This window comes from Periplaneta americana, chromosome 12, assembly GCF_040183065.1.
Source record: "Periplaneta americana isolate PAMFEO1 chromosome 12, P.americana_PAMFEO1_priV1, whole genome shotgun sequence".
Classification (NCBI taxonomy): domain Eukaryota; kingdom Metazoa; phylum Arthropoda; class Insecta; order Blattodea; family Blattidae; genus Periplaneta; species Periplaneta americana.
Window position 1 is genome coordinate 35703132 of NC_091128.1, and position 17768 is coordinate 35720899.

At 35.8% G+C, this 17768-nt stretch overlaps 1 protein-coding gene across 7 annotated transcripts in view; it reads left to right on the top strand.

The window, feature by feature from the left end:
* The window catches only part of LOC138710258 (zinc finger protein 239-like), a 28853-nt gene extending 11099 nt beyond the window's left edge, over window positions 1-17754 (top strand). For 5 of the 7 annotated variants that reach the window (XM_069840975.1, XM_069840976.1, XM_069840977.1 and 2 more), the window contains exons 4-5: window positions 3354-3436; window positions 16645-17750. In XM_069840975.1, the coding sequence (XP_069697076.1) occupies window positions 3354-3436; window positions 16645-17287 (726 nt within the window). In that variant the 3' untranslated portion in view covers window positions 17288-17750. Of the gene's footprint in view, window positions 1-3353; window positions 3437-16644 lie in introns of all 7 variants that reach the window. The other 2 variants (XM_069840980.1, XM_069840981.1) reach the window with 1 other exon arrangement.
* The last annotated feature ends 14 nt before the right edge of the window (window positions 17755-17768 follow it).

The following is a 17768-nucleotide window of genomic DNA, read 5'->3' on the forward strand; positions in this document are numbered from 1 at the left end:
CTGGTGCACTGAATGGCTCTCTGGTATATTGGCGCGAGAGGTGGCAGGACATTCGAAACTACTTGAAATATAAAATATGGTGGCAATGGGAAGGTGAATGGTCTGCACAAGAGGGAAACAAATTACGAAATATAAAGAATACTGTTCGAGTTTGGGATTCGTCCACAAGACCGTCACGACACGAGGTTTTACTCACCCGGTTGAGGATTGGCCACTGTCATCTGACACATGGCCATCTCCTACATGGCGAACCTCAGCCGGAGTGTGATATGTGCCGTGTTCCACTTATGGTGGAACATTTTTTATTGCATTGCAGAAAATATGACCATTTCCGCCAGCAATATGGAATTCGGCCAACATTACGTGACACTTTTGGAAATGATTTTAATTGTACAAATGCAGTTCTTAGATTTTTATCGGATACAGGAGTGGATAAGTTTTTTATTGACCCAGTTTACTTATCCTCCTGACCCTTTACATCTGGAAGTTACATTTGTTGTTTTATATTTGATTTTGTATTGTTGACATTTCGGACTTTATACATCCGAATATTTTATAAAATGTTATTGTTTTTGAAATGTGGTACACAATTTATCCCTGGTGACCTTAGTTTTATTATTTTATTTGTTCGTTTTGAATACCACCTAGGGTCATATAATTGCTCACTTTTATGATTCTGTACAAATCACCTTGTGTATACTGCATTTATGTACCTCGTTTTACCGTGAGAACGCTTTTTAGTTTCTTTAGCACACTGATTCTTATATTATTTATGTCTTTGTTTTATTAAGAATTTTAGATAAGGGCGCAAATAGCCATAGTAGTTGACGCGCTCTTTTTAAACCCTACTAGTACTTTAAAAGACACTTTCCCACAAAAACATCGTTGTTGTGCGAGTTGTGACGTCATCGGAAACAGTTTTGAATGACACTCTGTATACCATCTGCAAGATTTTATTATTCTCCATGGTTACATAAACTATAAATTGTTTTATACAACAAATGTTCCTATGGTAATAAAATAAATAGTTAAAATAAATATGTTACAGAAGCAAATGTTCAATTAATTAAATGTTCAAAATGTTGCCCATTTACCATCTGGGAATGTGAAAAACAGAGAAGAAATTCCTGTTTAACATTTTCAGTGACTGCTGATTGTATTTCTCTACAGTCCACTCGTATTTTTTGTTCTACTCATGAATATCAGCAGGCTTCGTAGCAAATACCTTACATTTCAAATAACCCCATAGAAAGAAATCAAGAGGGGAAAGATGCGGTAATCTTGCAGACTACTCTACAAATCCTCTTCTTCCAACCCATCTATTAGGAAACACTTGATTCAGATATTGCCATACAGGAGCAGCATAATGAGGAGCCCCATCTTACTGATACCAGAAGGAATTATTAGGTAAGTCTGGATCCTGGAGGTTCGGGTGAAGAACGGCAAGGGCTGGTGGTAACTCTTCACGCAAAAATTCTAAATACTGCCCCATTAAGTGTATCATCAAAAAAGTAGGGGCTCACAACTCAGCATCCTAGAATCATAGCCCATACATTTACCTTCTGGGCAAATTGCGTGTGAGTTTCTACCATCAAGCGTGAGTTAGTTTCTGACCAGTACCTGCAATTTTTTCTATTTACTTCTCCATTCAGACAAAATGTAGATTCATCAGAAAATAGCAAGCTTGATACGAAATGGAGGTCTCTATCGCAGAGGTTGGTCATTGCCTCATAGAATTGCAATCTTCTGTCTTTGTCATCTTCCATTAGCTACTGCAAGGGCTGCACTTTATAGGACGATATTTATTATGATGCAGCAGTCTCCAGATGATTGTTCTCGAAATATGTAATGTAAACTGTAAATTGTAATTAAGTAAGTGAAGAATGTGGATTATCTTTCACTGTTAACAAAATGTCTAGCTCCAATAAAATTCTTCAGTAGTTAATGATGGTCTAGCAGATGTTTGGACATCTCTCACGTTTCCATTTTCATTGAATTTGTTTTGTATTCTGCTCACAGTAGATTGATAAATAGGAGTTCAATTCCGATGTGTTTCATTGAAAAGTACACATACTTCATCTTGTGTACGTTTCCTGTCACCATATCCAATATCATTAAAATCTCAATTCCCTCACTTTCAGTCAATACCACCGTTATTTTCTGTTAATTACTACAAATAAACTGCTTCCATAACACCAGGAAATCCAACTATTAATTTTGTTACCACAGCGTTTGTTGTATATAACAATTGATAGCATGTGTAACCATGGAAATTAATAAAATCTTTGAGATGGTATGCAGAAAAATACAGGGTATCATTCAAAATGTTTCCGATAAAGTCACAACTCGCACAACAATGATCTCAAGAATTTGTTTTTGTGGAAAGGTGTCTTTTAAAATATGCTGTTTGACATATCCGAGCATTTTCGAGAAACACTTCCATTTGGCTGTAGTAGAAAATATGCGTGACTTTTGAAATGTATGTATACACTTCTTTTAATAAATATATCTCATAAAGATAAATCATGTAAGAAAGCCTGTTTCGAGGGACTATAACTCTGAATAAAAATTGTGTACAGTGGAAAGTTTTTAATGTCTTAAAGTACCGGTACTTAATGAGCTGTTCATTTACATCAAATCTAAAAACAGATTTTGTTCAGAAGAATAATCTTATTGTAAAGAGGAATACAGATGGAACATAGATCTAAAAGGAATTTCATTTCCAATTTGAGTGATTACATCCATAATAAAGAAGTGCAGCTCTGTCATTGAGTTAGTTTATTACGTATATACAGTCAATATTACTTGGACATGCGGAATTCACATTAACATAGACATTTGCTCATAAAACTTGTTCTGTTAATCTGCAAGCTCTGTATGCACATCTGTAATGATAGTTGTTTTGTGTGTTTTTGCATGCATGCAAATGCTAAATAATCCACTTCAATCTACTCCTTGCTATCTGATTCTGAAGAGTTAGTCTAATTGAAATTCTAATAATCATACAGTTAGAACAAATTAAAGATCCTTCTCAAATGCCAGGGTATAATACGTACCTATATCTAATGTGATTACTCCGTTAATACCATTAGGCATCATGTTGCAGAGTTGATATCTCCAAGTAGGTGACCAGCGAATGTAGGATAATGATGATTTGCAGTCATACCTTCATTAGCTGTTAGCACATTTCTTAATGTATGGGAAATGGGATAACCCAAAACATTGTCAACAGCATTTATAAGACATCCCACACAGACTAAACAGGGTTTAAATTCAAGTCTTCGTCATTGAAAATTGATGGACTAGTTACTGGGTTAATGGCATACCATCTTCTTTTTCATTTATTCTTTCAGGGAGATTTGTGTGACTTGGACAAAGTGAAAGACGAGTTGAAAGAGGAAGTGATTGCAGAGGAGTATGAAATATTTACTGAAAGGTGAGTGTCGTTTGCAAATCTTCGTTTTATTCTTTCTTTCAATGCTTCATTAAACTTATCACATATGGCTTTACTTTGCCATATGTCTGTCCAAAGTTTCTCGGAATGTGAAAAGTTCAGAAGATATGCACTTCAAGCTGATAAAAAAGCCTTTGAACCAATGACATTGCGGTCTTTCTGAGAAATTTACTCTTTGAAAACTCTTATACTATACATTGAATTAGCCTTAGAATGCAATTCCTGCCGTATTTTTTAATACCAGAATGTTGAACTAATTCAATAACATTTTACATGTTTCACTGCGATTTGAAATATTACTCCCGATATTACAGTTACCTGCATGATTAAAAATTGGAAACTGAAATTAATTATTAAATTTATAATTTAAAATACTGCGGAGAAATAGGCCTTACTTACTTTGTTTCAAAACGTACAAAAAAGTAAATTTATTGTTCCTCCTATAGAATAAAATAGAAAACAATTTCTCAAACAGTCAAACAGACATCCTTCTTTGAGCATATGTTGGTTACCTTATATTCGTTTTCGGGAGATGTACAAAGAGAAATTATAATATGTAAATGGAACATGTGATGTTAAAAGTAGCTATGAAAATTAAGTCCTAGTATTGTTCAGAAGTGTGGCAGTCACATGTAATTTTGTATGAATTGAATATAAGGCATTGCTAGGAAGTGTGAAGACCACGAGGCTCGCCTTGATTCCAGGTGTGGGAAGGATGATTGAAATGTCTGATAGCCTGAAATCATACTTTCTTTCCCAAGATAGATGTCCCTAAGTCCTACAGGACTTTTTCAACAATCACTGTTCATAAAACAACTGATTTTAAGTAGGAGCAATAATTTTTAACATCAGCTGTATTGGAAATAAAGAATCAGCAGCTGGAAGATGGCGTGTTTAAAGCAGTGGTACTCACTAGATATTAGAGGAGAGCCAAAAGTGAGAAACAGTAATTTCCTGAGAGCCACAATGCATTTCACATAATTGAAGCTTTACAAATTGCGCTGATTTTTTAAGTATTACATTTTTGGCTTATTATTATTATTATTATTATTATTATTATTATTATTATTATTATTATTATTATTATTATTATTATTATTATTATTTCAATATAAAGTAACACAACTAACACTAACATATTACTGGTATTTTGAAGTTGAAGGACGGACTCTGCCACTCTTCTGCAAAATCATATCAACATGAGCAGGTTCATTCGTTGTTTTATTATTTTATTTGTAATCTGCGTTGAATTTCAAAATTAAGAAAATAAAGTGTCACAGTGTTTGAGAATAAGATTCTTAGGAAAATTTTGGGGGCTAAGCGGGATGAAGTTACAGGAGAATGGAGAAAGTTACACAACACAGAACTGCACGCATTGTATTCTTCACCTGACATAATTAGGAACATTAAATCCAGCACGTATGGGCGAATCCAGAAATGCATATAGAGTGTTAGTTGGGAGGCCGGAGAAAAAAAGACCTTTGGGGAGACGTAGATGGGAGGATAATATTAAAATGGATTTGAGGGAGGTGGGATATGATGATAGAGAATGGATTAATCTTGCTCAGGATAGGGACCAATTGCGGGCTTATGTAAGGGCGGCAATGAACCTCCGGGTTCCTTAAAAGCCAGTAAGTAAGCATACCAGTCATATTTTTCTAAATTTTTTATACACCCCAGCAGGCCTTATTTTTTCTAATATTGTCATAAAATTGACTGAAACTATTAACTAAACTAAAATTAAATAAAACTAAAAAGTTTTTTCTGTTATACTGTAACAACAAGATTGCTTTTATCTTTGATACTTTTATTCTATTACTCTCACCAGACCACAGTGTGTTTTATGGAAAAAAGTATCCTCTCTACATTAGCATTATGGCTAAGAATACTAAAATTAAACTCAGTTAATTTCAGTAGTACTGAAAACTGTTCGGGTTATTTACATAATTGAAGAAAACTATATCTTATTTTCTAATTTGCATCAGCTTGCTTATTTTTGTAACCGTCTACTTCTTTCCCATCTAATTCTTTCTGCACACATTCTCACAAGCATCTGGACTGGTCAAATAATAATCATTAATCTGATGTCCTGTATTAAAAAAATAAATTCGACAGACTTTACAATCTTTTCCCGTTGAGGAATCTTGTCAAAAACTCAGCCACTTAAAATAATTTAAATCTTGAAAATATGTCATACATTTTTAAACATATGGACAACATACATTATAAACACTGTGGTTTCTTTCTGCTTCACAAATTATTTAAAACACATTTGACCTTAATATCTTGCTTGTCTTAACTATTCACAGTGAACTCTACATTCGAGATTCTTTTTATCATTTTATGGATTTCTGTCAGGACACTTTTTTTGGTATCCAAAATTCGAACAATTCAGATTTTTCGAGATGTATGGCAACCCTAGACGAGGGTGATTACTGCTATTTGCAGTTCGGAATGTCATACACCACGTGCAAACAAACTGAATGCTTAAATCAGCCATGTACAGTGTTAAAAAAAAGTTTTGTCGCACAGAAAGGAGACAGTGTGCATGATCAGAGGATGAGCGACCTGGTTCACAAGAGAAGGAATAGTTGAGGTAATAAAATTAGTTTTGTTTTGTTGTATGTCTGATCATGTGCACTGTCTTCTTTCTGGGACTTATAAAGTATCTGTGCACAAAATTCTAAGACTGTACAAAATGTTGTGCCATATTTTGCTATCTGTTTTGTGAATTCTGCGCATGTATACCTAGATCCTATTGTTACGGAATGTTCCATTTACTGTGCAAATATGACTTTCAAGTATAGCTCCCTGTGAATCACAATGGAATAATTTCAAGGGAAAAATTGTTCCAGTTCCAGGATCAATACCTAGCCCCAGACCAATTTTTCCCTTGATATTATTGTTTCATTTACTAATCGCCCAATGCAGATTTGTGTCCTTTTCACTTGTATTTTTAATGGTTTTTGTAATTTATTTCATTTTTACTTCCAATTTAGTCATTTTAATGAAAATATCCTTCTTTTTTTTTTTTTTCAAACTATAAATATTTGAGACTGTATGTGGATTTGTTAAGTCACTCAGTCAATCTCGTCATTATTACGGTTTCTGACTTTCGTGTTGCAATCTGCACAGACACGCACGCACAAACACAAACACACACAGAGCATGTCCCATTTATATTGCTCACCCTAATTAATTTTTTTAACAGTTGTCAAACGGAAAATTGTTTCAATCAAAACTTGTTAAGTACAATGGGGAATTAATATTATAGGTATATCTTTCTTCTAGTCTTGTTCTTTAAGGAAAAACGAATAATAGCTTTATTTTTTTAATGACACCATGTATTTTTTATTAAATGAATTATTTAACCTCTAATGGCCTATTAAAAAACGCATCATAATATACCATTGTGACAAACAAAATGTTTCGTGCAAAGAAAATATTAATATAGCAACTCACTCATAATGTAGGCTATGTACTTGTTGCAAGTGGGAAATAAAATGATGCTTTGTAGCACTTCGGTACCTTTACTAAAATAGAACATCTACGTGCTCTGCTCAAAGTGGTGACCATCGGAATTAATCCATAATTAAAATTTTTGGATGACTGACCATCATTGTAGTGTTGGATGAACAAGCATAAGCAATATGTTGCTACATGTTGTATGGTAGTTTTCGAAGATTTCGACTGCTCCCAGAATATAAATTCGAGTGGTTTAAGGTCAGGGTAACAAGTAGGCTAAGTAACTGGTTTACCACGCCCAATCCACCTACATGTATTTTTCGGTCCAGCATATGACAGGCTGTTACGGCATTATGTGTTGGGTGTCCATCATGCTGGTACCATGTAATCTTTCTGTTCCTCATAGGTATGGCCTCCAAAAGTTCAGAAAGAATGGTTCTGAAGAATCTGGCATATCGTCTGCAATTTAGTGTACTATTATTTCTTATTGAAGTAGGACCCAATAATGGTATTGCAGTACTACATAGTGCCATTTTACTTTGGACCTGCAGTAAGTATGTACCAAGGAATCTGAAGGTTAGAATTTATAAAGCAGTTATATTATCGGTTGTTCTGTATGGTTGTGAAACTTGGACTCTCATTTTGAGAGAGGAACAGAGGTTAAAGTTGCGCGCGAATAATGTACTTAGGAAAATATTTGGGGCTAAGAGGGATGAAGTTACAGGAGAATGGAGAAAGTAACACAACACAGAACTGCACGCATTGTATTCTTCACCTAACATAATGAGAAACATTAAATCCAGACATTTGAGTAGGGCAGGGCATAACACGTATGGGTGAATCTGGAAATGTATATAAGTGTTAGATGGAAGACTTGAGGGGAAAAGACTTTTGGGGAGGCCAAGGCGTAGATGGGAAAATAATATTAAAATAGGTTTGAGGGAGTGGGATATGATGGAAGGGGCTAGATTAATCTTGTTCAGGATAGGAACCAATGGCTAGAGGGTAGCATTGAATTTTCGGGTTCTTTAAAAGCCATTTGTAAGTAAGGAAGTATATGCATTTTTAGTTTAATATTCTTTTGCAGAGCACAATTTTTTGTTTACTAGAATAGTACCTACATTGTGATACATTTCTCTCTCAATGATTCACTGAATGAAATGTACAGTTCCCCAAAAAAGGAATGAGGCAACTCTTGATACGAAAGTTTAAGTTCTATAGTGCTGTTGTCACAATTTCGACATAACCAGGCAGGAAAAGATCTGGCAGTGCATATGTATTTTCACTCTATTCCAAAGTACACGCCAGTCAAAATATTATCAGTTATCTCTCCATTTGTGGTACAGGTCCTGGATTATGTCCCATAATCTTTTATCTTTACGACAGTATGGAAGGAAGTGTATGGAAAAAGTCACTCACGGTAGGGGAAAAACAATTTTATTATAAATGATAAATATAGAGCAATGGCAAAGACCACATGGACCACGAAAAAGATAACGAGGACGACGAAAAGGATGAAGACAGGGACCACGGTAAAGGATCACGACAAGAACCAAGACCATGATATTAGCTATGAGAAAGACAAGAACCATGATAAGAACCACGGCAAAGACAATAACAACTACTATTATAAGGACTACGTCAAGGACAAAGACGAAAACAAGGAATATCACAAGGACCTCGACAGGAATCACGATATGGACCACAAAAAGTTCCACTGTAAGGATCACGATAAGGGCCACGATTTGGATCGCAAGGACCACAGAAGGCCCACGATAATAACAAAGACCACAATAAGGACCAAGACCACTATAAGAATCATAACAAATACCACAATAAGGACTATGACAAAGACAAATACCATGATAAGGACTATGACAAAGGGAACAAATACCACGATAAGGACCACGAAAAAAACAACAGGAACGATAAGGACATTACAGTAAACAGAACTATGATAGGAACATAACGAAGACAGCGACAACTAAGAGGATATGGGCCATGAAAAGGATAAAGATAAGGACAACAATAAGGACCAAGACAAGGACAAGGATCACGATCATGACCACGACATGAACTACTATAAGGACCATAAGGACTACGGAAGTAACATGATAAAGACCATGACAAAGACAACAAGGACCACGGTAGGACAGGGACAACAAAATGGACCACGATAAGGATCACGATATGTGCCACGACAAGAACCACGAAGATCACGATAAAGTCCACAACAAGGACAATAACATTGACCACCATAAGAATCTCGATAAGAACCACTACGAGAACAATAACTGATCACAATAAGGACAATGATGGGAACAATGACGAAGTACACTACATGGACCATTACAGGGACAATGGCAATGACCATGACCATGATAAGGATCACAATTAAGGCCACTACAAAGATACTGCCAATGACCACTATAAGTATCACATGAACCACTATAAGGACAATGACAATGATCACAATAAGGATCACAAATGAGGAAGACAACAAGGATCACTGTAGGACTTAAGAGTTTCCTGGCATTGAATATGGAGTAATTCTTCTCAGGTTCTCAGCCAGGTGAGTTGGATGGATGCTTTCAAGCTTTCGATGACTAGCTCTGCCATTTTCTTCAGAGATTGAAGTGCCATGGGACCATGTCTAGCTGGTATATAATCAGTCAGTAGGGCTTTCCTCTGCAGTCCAATCAGGATGTAGTTTCTAATCCTGACCGCCTGCCGTGTTCTGGTTGGTTGAAGCATGTTGATGCCAGGTTTCCACGCTGTAGCCCTCATCTCTGTTGATATTATTACCATCTAGCTGGATTTTGATGGCTTCCTTGATGACCAAGTCCCAATAGGCCTTGTCCAAGATGGTAGTGGCATCAAAGTCTGCCTTGTGACCCATAGCCATGCTGTGTTGATGTTCCTTGCAGCCAACGAAGGAGTGTTTTTTCAAGAACTAATAACTACAATTTTTGTGAAAATTGAGATTTTTATGTTTTTGTATAGTTTCAACAGCTGCCTTTCTAATGATGAGGTTGGTTTTCTCATACAACAATATTCCACACGCTTACAAGCTGTTAAATATGAAGAGTTTTTGCAAAATCCAATATATGCACAGAAAGTGGTATTGCAAGATCCGATATCTGTTGTTTTAAAAGAATTTGGTGATATTTTTTACGCTGTGGAAACACTGAATGCTTGCGTTTTGCGAGATGAGGCCGAGAATTCGCCATCATAGATTATCTGACATTTGCTTTACAGTCAGGGAAAATCTCGGAGTACACCAACCAGGTAGTCAGCCCAAGCTGGCATCTTACCCATGCCCGATCAGCAGGCAAACGCACCTGCTGCCTGAGTCATGCAGGTGAATGAAATATCCATTTTATTTCAAAACATTTCACTATATACAGTTGTAGGATCCGTCACTCACTGATGAGAAAACTACCATCCAGCGTGAGAAATGTTTTATGGAATTTTAAAAAGTAAGATGGATTATTGTTCCACAGAAGTGTGTTTTGATATTTAATAAGTGAATGGAGTGCACCTAAGCACTGGCATGTAGTGATTTTATAAAAAAAAAATTATGTTTAAATTCAAAAATTATTTTATGGGGAAAGATTTAATCTAGGGTAACCTTTCTTTTTTATTTTAAAGCTTAATTGCATACACACCACTAAAAATGAGAGAGCTGTGATAAATAATATTACATTTATGACTACTTCAAGATAGGCTATTTGTACCATTATTTTGCATGTGATCAGTACAAACTCCTCTTAATACCTCTACTTGTAGGTAATGATTAATACTATGTTTTCTCATGAAGTCTTTACTATTATCAGTCTGTAAACTAGAGGGGATACTTAATTTTAAAACTGTTTCAAAACCTTTAACTGGAATAGCCCTGGCAGCATAGGATGATGATAGGATAGGATGATCCCTGGGGCTTGTAGGCTACTTGTCCACGAAATGGGACTTAGCTCTATTAGAGCTGTCAGTGTCAGATTAACAAATGCCGCCAAGGCCACTCCTCGCATATATTGGACCAAAGTGTGCCTAATATAGTGACTCGTCCTGGGTCCAGCCTTTAAAGCCAGGCAGCCAGCCAGCCAACTGGTATAGCCCATGCATAAGATATGATGTGATTTATTGTCACTCAACCATTTGGTCCTACTGGCCCTTCACATTCTTGTATTTGGGCCAGCAAAGCCAGCCCATGTATATAATTCAGATCAGTTTATTTAATACCGTAAGGGTAAAACCAAACCATTTTTCCCGCTATTACTACATATTACCCCACTTTTCTAAAATGGGGACAATCAACAAACCATTAATTTTACAGTACAAGCAAAATACTTATAGTATCCGAACTTCTGTCTTTATTGTAAATTAACTATTTGACTATCAAACTGGCATTAATACAAAATAACGTCTATTCTTAGTAGCAACAACGACATATTTCAGTTTTAAAGTTTACTAATAGTTTTTAGTTTAGTTTTTTTGAGAAAATTCACTTTGATCCTTTTACTTAACAAGGGCGATATGCTACTGGATTATAGTGATTTTCTATATGTCAGGTTTAATTTTCTTTTAGCAACTTTGTTTTGAATTTCGAGTACTGACAAATAAGACAACTGGCAGTTATTTTCTAACTGTTATTTGCCAACGATAATTTTGATTTGCAGTAAAGGAAACTGATGAAATGGAAGTAACTAAGCTTATAAAATTTGAATTTAGCCTAATTAATAATTAATTAGTAATACCTAGCCTATATTAATATTAGAGTCAATACATAATTCAGTTGCGTTTCGTTGTGATTCCAATTCAACACTATATTCAGGTAAGTGTAATTAAATAAGATATAACGTGTAGACCTACTTGGTATGAAACATGCACGTGACTATTGGACAGAAATATAATAAATATTTCTCAGTGTTCAGATTTTTATTAAAATGTCCAAGACAAGAAATAGTATAATAGTGACTTAGGAGTATATATGTATTTTAAGTAGGGTATACATTTCGAAGTGGTATTCTGTTTTCGGAATTCGTACTAATAATTTCATATGATCAAACAAAGTACCTTTTTAGGTTAGGTCTCGTGAATCATAAACTGTTTAGTGAAAGCAATGAATTTCGTGTTGTCAGACAAAATACATTTTAATATTAGGTCATACTATGGGCCTAATCTACTATTTACCAACATAATGTGCGGGAGGTCCTGGAGGAAAATATACTCTTTCATAATTTATTGAACCATTTAGAAAACACTTCCAAATATAAAGATGAGATGTGGTAAATAAGTAAATAAGCAAGACATTGTTATTGTTAATACTATATTATTATCATTATTACTATTATTATTATTATTATTATTATTATTATTATTATTATTATTATTATTATTATTTCAGTAAGTGGAATTGTGACTTTATCATTTTGATGATATCAGGTATTACTTGGCAATACTGAAGAGACGAATTTACTCTTACGTAATCCTGACTATACTTAGGAAATGGCTAATATGCAGGGTGTATCTATATGTGTCGATAAATGTGGAGCGTATTCCTGACACCAAACCATAACAAGAAGCTCATATGAACATGGGTCCGCAAACCCTTCGTTAGGGAGTTAAGGGTTTATTGGTAATGGTACATGTGATATATTTAACAACACACATTTACAAAAATTGCTCAAGGTGACCTCCTCCTGCTTCGATGCATGCCCTGAGCCTGCATTCCATGCTTTGCCGTACTGTGTGCAAACGTCCAGGGGTGTTACGGATTTGATCAAATCCAATTTGGATACACTCTCTCAGAACATCGATATTAGGTGCAGGTGTTGATTACACCAAGGATTTTAAATGTCCCCAGAGATAAAAATTGATTGGATTTAAATCTGGTGTTAGGGCAAGCCATGCAGTGGATCCTCTTCGACCAATCCATCTGTTCGGAAACTTGTAATGGATAAACCTTTCTGCATAAAGTTCACGTTCTGCTACCGTATTCCCATCTGCTATGCCAAAATGGAGACCTGAATTGCATAACATCCCATGTCGATAGAACTATTTTTTTCAGTAGAGACAAAAAACTTTATAACTATAGAAGTTTTTGTTTCACTGAAGTCATTTTTGGTCAGCGTGCATGTCATGCTCCCTTTTACACTCCCTAAAAGTTTTAACAACCTACTGTGCCTAATTTAGGAGGAAATTATTAATTTATAGCCATGGACTTGGAATGTTTTTCAATTCATGGTAAAAAAAATAGGTAATGGAAGAAAAAATCACTTTTATTCAAGATATTATTTAGACATTGTAATACAAATGATATTAATAAGCATTAGAAAATAACAAATCACATTATTTGCAAGTAGGAAATTAGTAAATTATCAGCTGTTTCTTAATTGGAAAAATTTCAGTCTGCTTCTTCTTCTTCTTCTTCTTCTTCTTCTTCTTCTTCGGAGTCCATCGATATCATTTCAGGTTGAGAAAATCATGTGAGATGAATATAATGGTGCACCTGCTAGTGATAAATACTTCACTAAACGTTTCAGATTTTCCAGCTTTTTTGACTTTATAGGCAGTGTATTGGCATACAAGGTGAGGTTGCTAAAAGTAACATGCTGGAAAGGATCTTTCATCAAGGAATATATCACAAAATCTGTTCCTCCCATATTTTCTGTAACTGCGACTTTCCCTGGGAACTTGTTTGAGTACTTAAATATTTTGTACTTCGAAACAGAAAACTTCGCTGGCATTTTATACTGTCTCAAGTGTTGTTTGTGTTCTTGAAAGTCTCCACATTGAAATTTGCCTCATTCTTCACAATGTCTTCCCATTCTCTCGGAGTTTCAACTTTTTCTTTCTTCCTTTTGATTTTTTCTATTCTTGTAAAGCTGGTGTCACATGGAAGAAAACTGTGACGTTTTACAGGGAAGTAGTGGGTGATGCATTTCAATCTTCCAGAGGCAACCAGAGTTATAGGATATTGAACCACTTTCATATTTTTGTTCTGGCCAATGCAACCATCGGAGAACAAGTAGAGAGAATCAACTTCTGCAGACAGTACTTTTGTAATATAGTTGTTTAAGCACGAAACAACATCGTTAACACCCTTGTGTCCCTGAGATTCATTCCACATAAACATTGTGCTTTTTGTTGATTTTGCACTGTGAATACAAAAGTTGAATTGCCACACCTGACAGAGGTAGAATATCTCGTTCACAGGCAGTAAGGGCATGGCAAGTTCTGTTGGAAGTCAAAACATAGGACATCAATGTTATTCCTTTCTTTTACAAGGTTTGAGAATTTTGTCTTGGCGTAGAATAAAGAAGCTTTTCGTTTGTGTATTGCTAGCTTTTATGTCATCTGTCTCTTTAAGCCATCATTTGTGCAGAATTTCATTTGTTTCCTAGCTCAGCACATGTATTATACACGTCCATAGCAGGACATCCGAAAGCATAGTTGAAGTTGTAAATATAGTATTTGTGAAACCAACGATATTTCAATTCTGCATTTACTTTTTCAGGAGCTGTACCACTTTTGATTTTAAGTAAATTTCTGGATAATGCTTCTCCAGATAGAGGGTGTAGATTTTCATAATACTTCGTTCTGATGACAGATATCGCCTCTTACTTTATTCCTTCCATAATGGCTCACTTTATGAAGGAAAGGATCGTATGTGATCATCGCCTGTTACAGATAAGAAAATAAAACTTACCACGTTCAGGACTACACTAAATACATTTAGTGAAATTATTTTAAATTTAAAAATTGAAAGAAAACAAATTAACATACAGTGCCTTACTTAAGGTCTCAGAAAATTTACTATGGAGTCTCTTATTATGGAGATCTCTTTTACCAGTAGGAGATTCCCCCATTGCTGTTATCGTTGCGAGGCGATTTACTATCCCCTCCCCGATGTCATGAAGACTGCAATTTACGGACGAATGCCGAATATGCCTTGTGCCAGATACTCATCGACAACGTGTGTGGAGAGAACCAAGTAATGCTGCACGACTCAGACACCCCTGCAATCGAATGCAGCAAGGTGGGGGGGGGGGGTCAGTGATATTTTGGGGTGGCATTATGTGGGGTCGCCGGACACAATTGGTGTCGATCCAAGGAATTCTGAGGACTCCACAGTATAGGGCAACATTCTTGAAGCCATAGTAGCACCGTTTAATCAGCATTTCGGAGAAGGATTCATAGTTATGGACGATAACTCCAGAGTCCATCGCGCGGATGTCGTCAATGACTTCCATAATCGTGAAGGAATTCCCAGGCTTGAATGGCCCGCGTGTTCTCCAGATATGAATCCAATTTAGCTACTAAAAGAGCTATTCGTCCGCGACCTAACCCCCACCCAATCTCGAAGACCTATGCAGAGTTACTGTTCAATGGGACAGAATGGATCAACAGTTGATAAATGTGCTGGTATGCAGTATGCCACGAAGAGTCCAAGCATTAATCAGTGCAAGAGAAAGCACTGCACTCTATTCAAGTTGCTAGGATAAAGATTTGGTACTCCAGCCAATACTCAATTTTCATTTGGTCATCCACTCCATTGTTATAATTTTGTCAACAACTGTTAAAAATAAATACATTTTCATTCCTTACTTTTCCTTGGTCTATGGCCATCTCCTACATAGCGAGCCTCAGCCGGAGTGTGATATGTGCCATGTACCACTTATGGTGGAACATTTTTATTACAGTGTAGAAAATATGACCGTGTCCGTCGGCAATATGGAATTCGGCCGACACTACGTGACGCTTTTGGAAATTATTTTAAATGTGCAAATGCAGTTCTAAAATTTTTATTGAATACAGGATTGGATAAGATTATTTAGTTTTTATTGACTCGTTTTACTTATCCTCCGGACCCTTTACATCTGGAGGTTACATTTGTTGTTTTATGTTTGATTTTATATTGTTGACATTTCGGACTTTATACATCCGAATATTTTATAAAATTTTATAGTTCTTGAAATGTGATACACAATTTATCTCTAGTGGCCTTAGTTTTATTATTATTTTATTTGTTCGTTTTGAATACCGCCTAGAGTCGTAGAATTGCTCACTTTTATGATTCTATACAAATGACCTTGTATATACTGCATTTGTGTACCTCGTTTTACCGTGACAACGGTTTTTAATTTCTTTAGCACTCCGATTGTTATATTATTTATGTCTTTGTTTTATGAGGAATTTTAGATAAGGGCGCAAATAGCCATAGTAGCTGATGCGCTCTTTTTAAATCCTACTGCTGCTGCTGCTGCTGCTGCTGCTGCTACTGCTACTGCTACTGCTACTGCTTCTTGACTTTTATTGAAACACTGTTGGTATCAGAACAGGATTAAAATTCATTTTTGAGTGGTCACTTTGTAAAATGTCTGAAGCATTCCTCAAACAAACGTCGCCCTATTTGTTTCATTCAATGATATTTTCCTGTTCTACTTGTCATTCTTGTCCTGTAGTCCTTTAAATGGCTACCGATGCTTTAAAGGTTACTGTAATTCTATATCGAGTAGTATTTTGAGTATTTAATGCCACATTTAGTAATGATTATTTAGTCTGTTACATCGTGTAGCTTGAAAGGTGACCATGGAAAGTCCGAATTCTGCTATTTACCAGCTTGTATTAGAACGTGATTCATTGTAAATTTTCATGCTGGTGTAAGTGCTTACTGTAATTGTGACTATAATGGGTGGATTGATGGTGTATTTTCGTTCTAGCCTTGTGGTTGCCCATCATACTTCGTCATCAGTGTGTGACGTTATTCCACAGGAAAAGAACGTGCCTATATATCAGGATAACAGCAATTCACTTTCCGTGGAAAGACCTGTGCAAATTGATGAAGATGGTAAACGATTGAAATGTGAATTTTGTGGAAAGTGTTTTTCGCGATCAAGCGATATGAAAATTCATATACGACAGCATACTGGCGAGAAGCCATTCAACTGCGAATTTTGTGGAAAATGTTTTACTCGTTTCAGCCATCTGAAAATTCATCAACGTCACCATACTGGCGAGAAGCCATTCAAGTGTGAGATATGTGGAAAGTGTTTCTCACAGTCGAGTAATCTCAAAATTCATATGCGTCAACATAGTGGCGAAAAGCCATTGAAGTGCAATGTTTGTGGAAAATATTTTGCTCAGTTAGGTCATCTGAAAATTCATGAATTACATCATACTGGTGAGAAGCCATACAAGTGTGAATTTTGTGGAAAGAATTTTTCGCGGTCGTGTCATCTGAAAGATCACAAACGGCAACATACTGGCGAGAGGCCATTCCAGTGCGATTTTTGTGGAAAGTGTTTCTACCGTGCGGGGTATCTCAAAACACATAAACTCTTGCATATAGACGAATACCACTAAGCGGTGATTTCGTGGGAATTGTTTCTTCTGTTATGTAGTTTTTCAAGTCGAAGTGAAATACAGATCGATTAGTGTTTACGGGAATTAATTTGGCTCACTTCTGTCAGCAGAAGGGAATGATATTTGTGTTATAAGAAATAAAGGATAAACTGTATAGACATTGGCACCTGTACAGTAATTGGCATGGCTTTGCTTCCGTGACATATAATAAGGATTTGATTATAATGTGGCGCCACTGATCGGTGACACGTGCAGAGTTAATCATTTATTTATATTTTGATACCTGAATCACTTGCCTGTCATGGTGTCTTCATAGCCTTCACTATGTCGGACTTTGATTTCATATGTTATTTCTTAAGATGAGTGTTAAAGAATTGCTTTGACTTTTCAGTTTCTGGACTCTATTAAAAACAACATACAAGATTTTAATACACACAAATGATGTAAGGAATGTGTATCTCATGATTTATAGTAAAGAAAC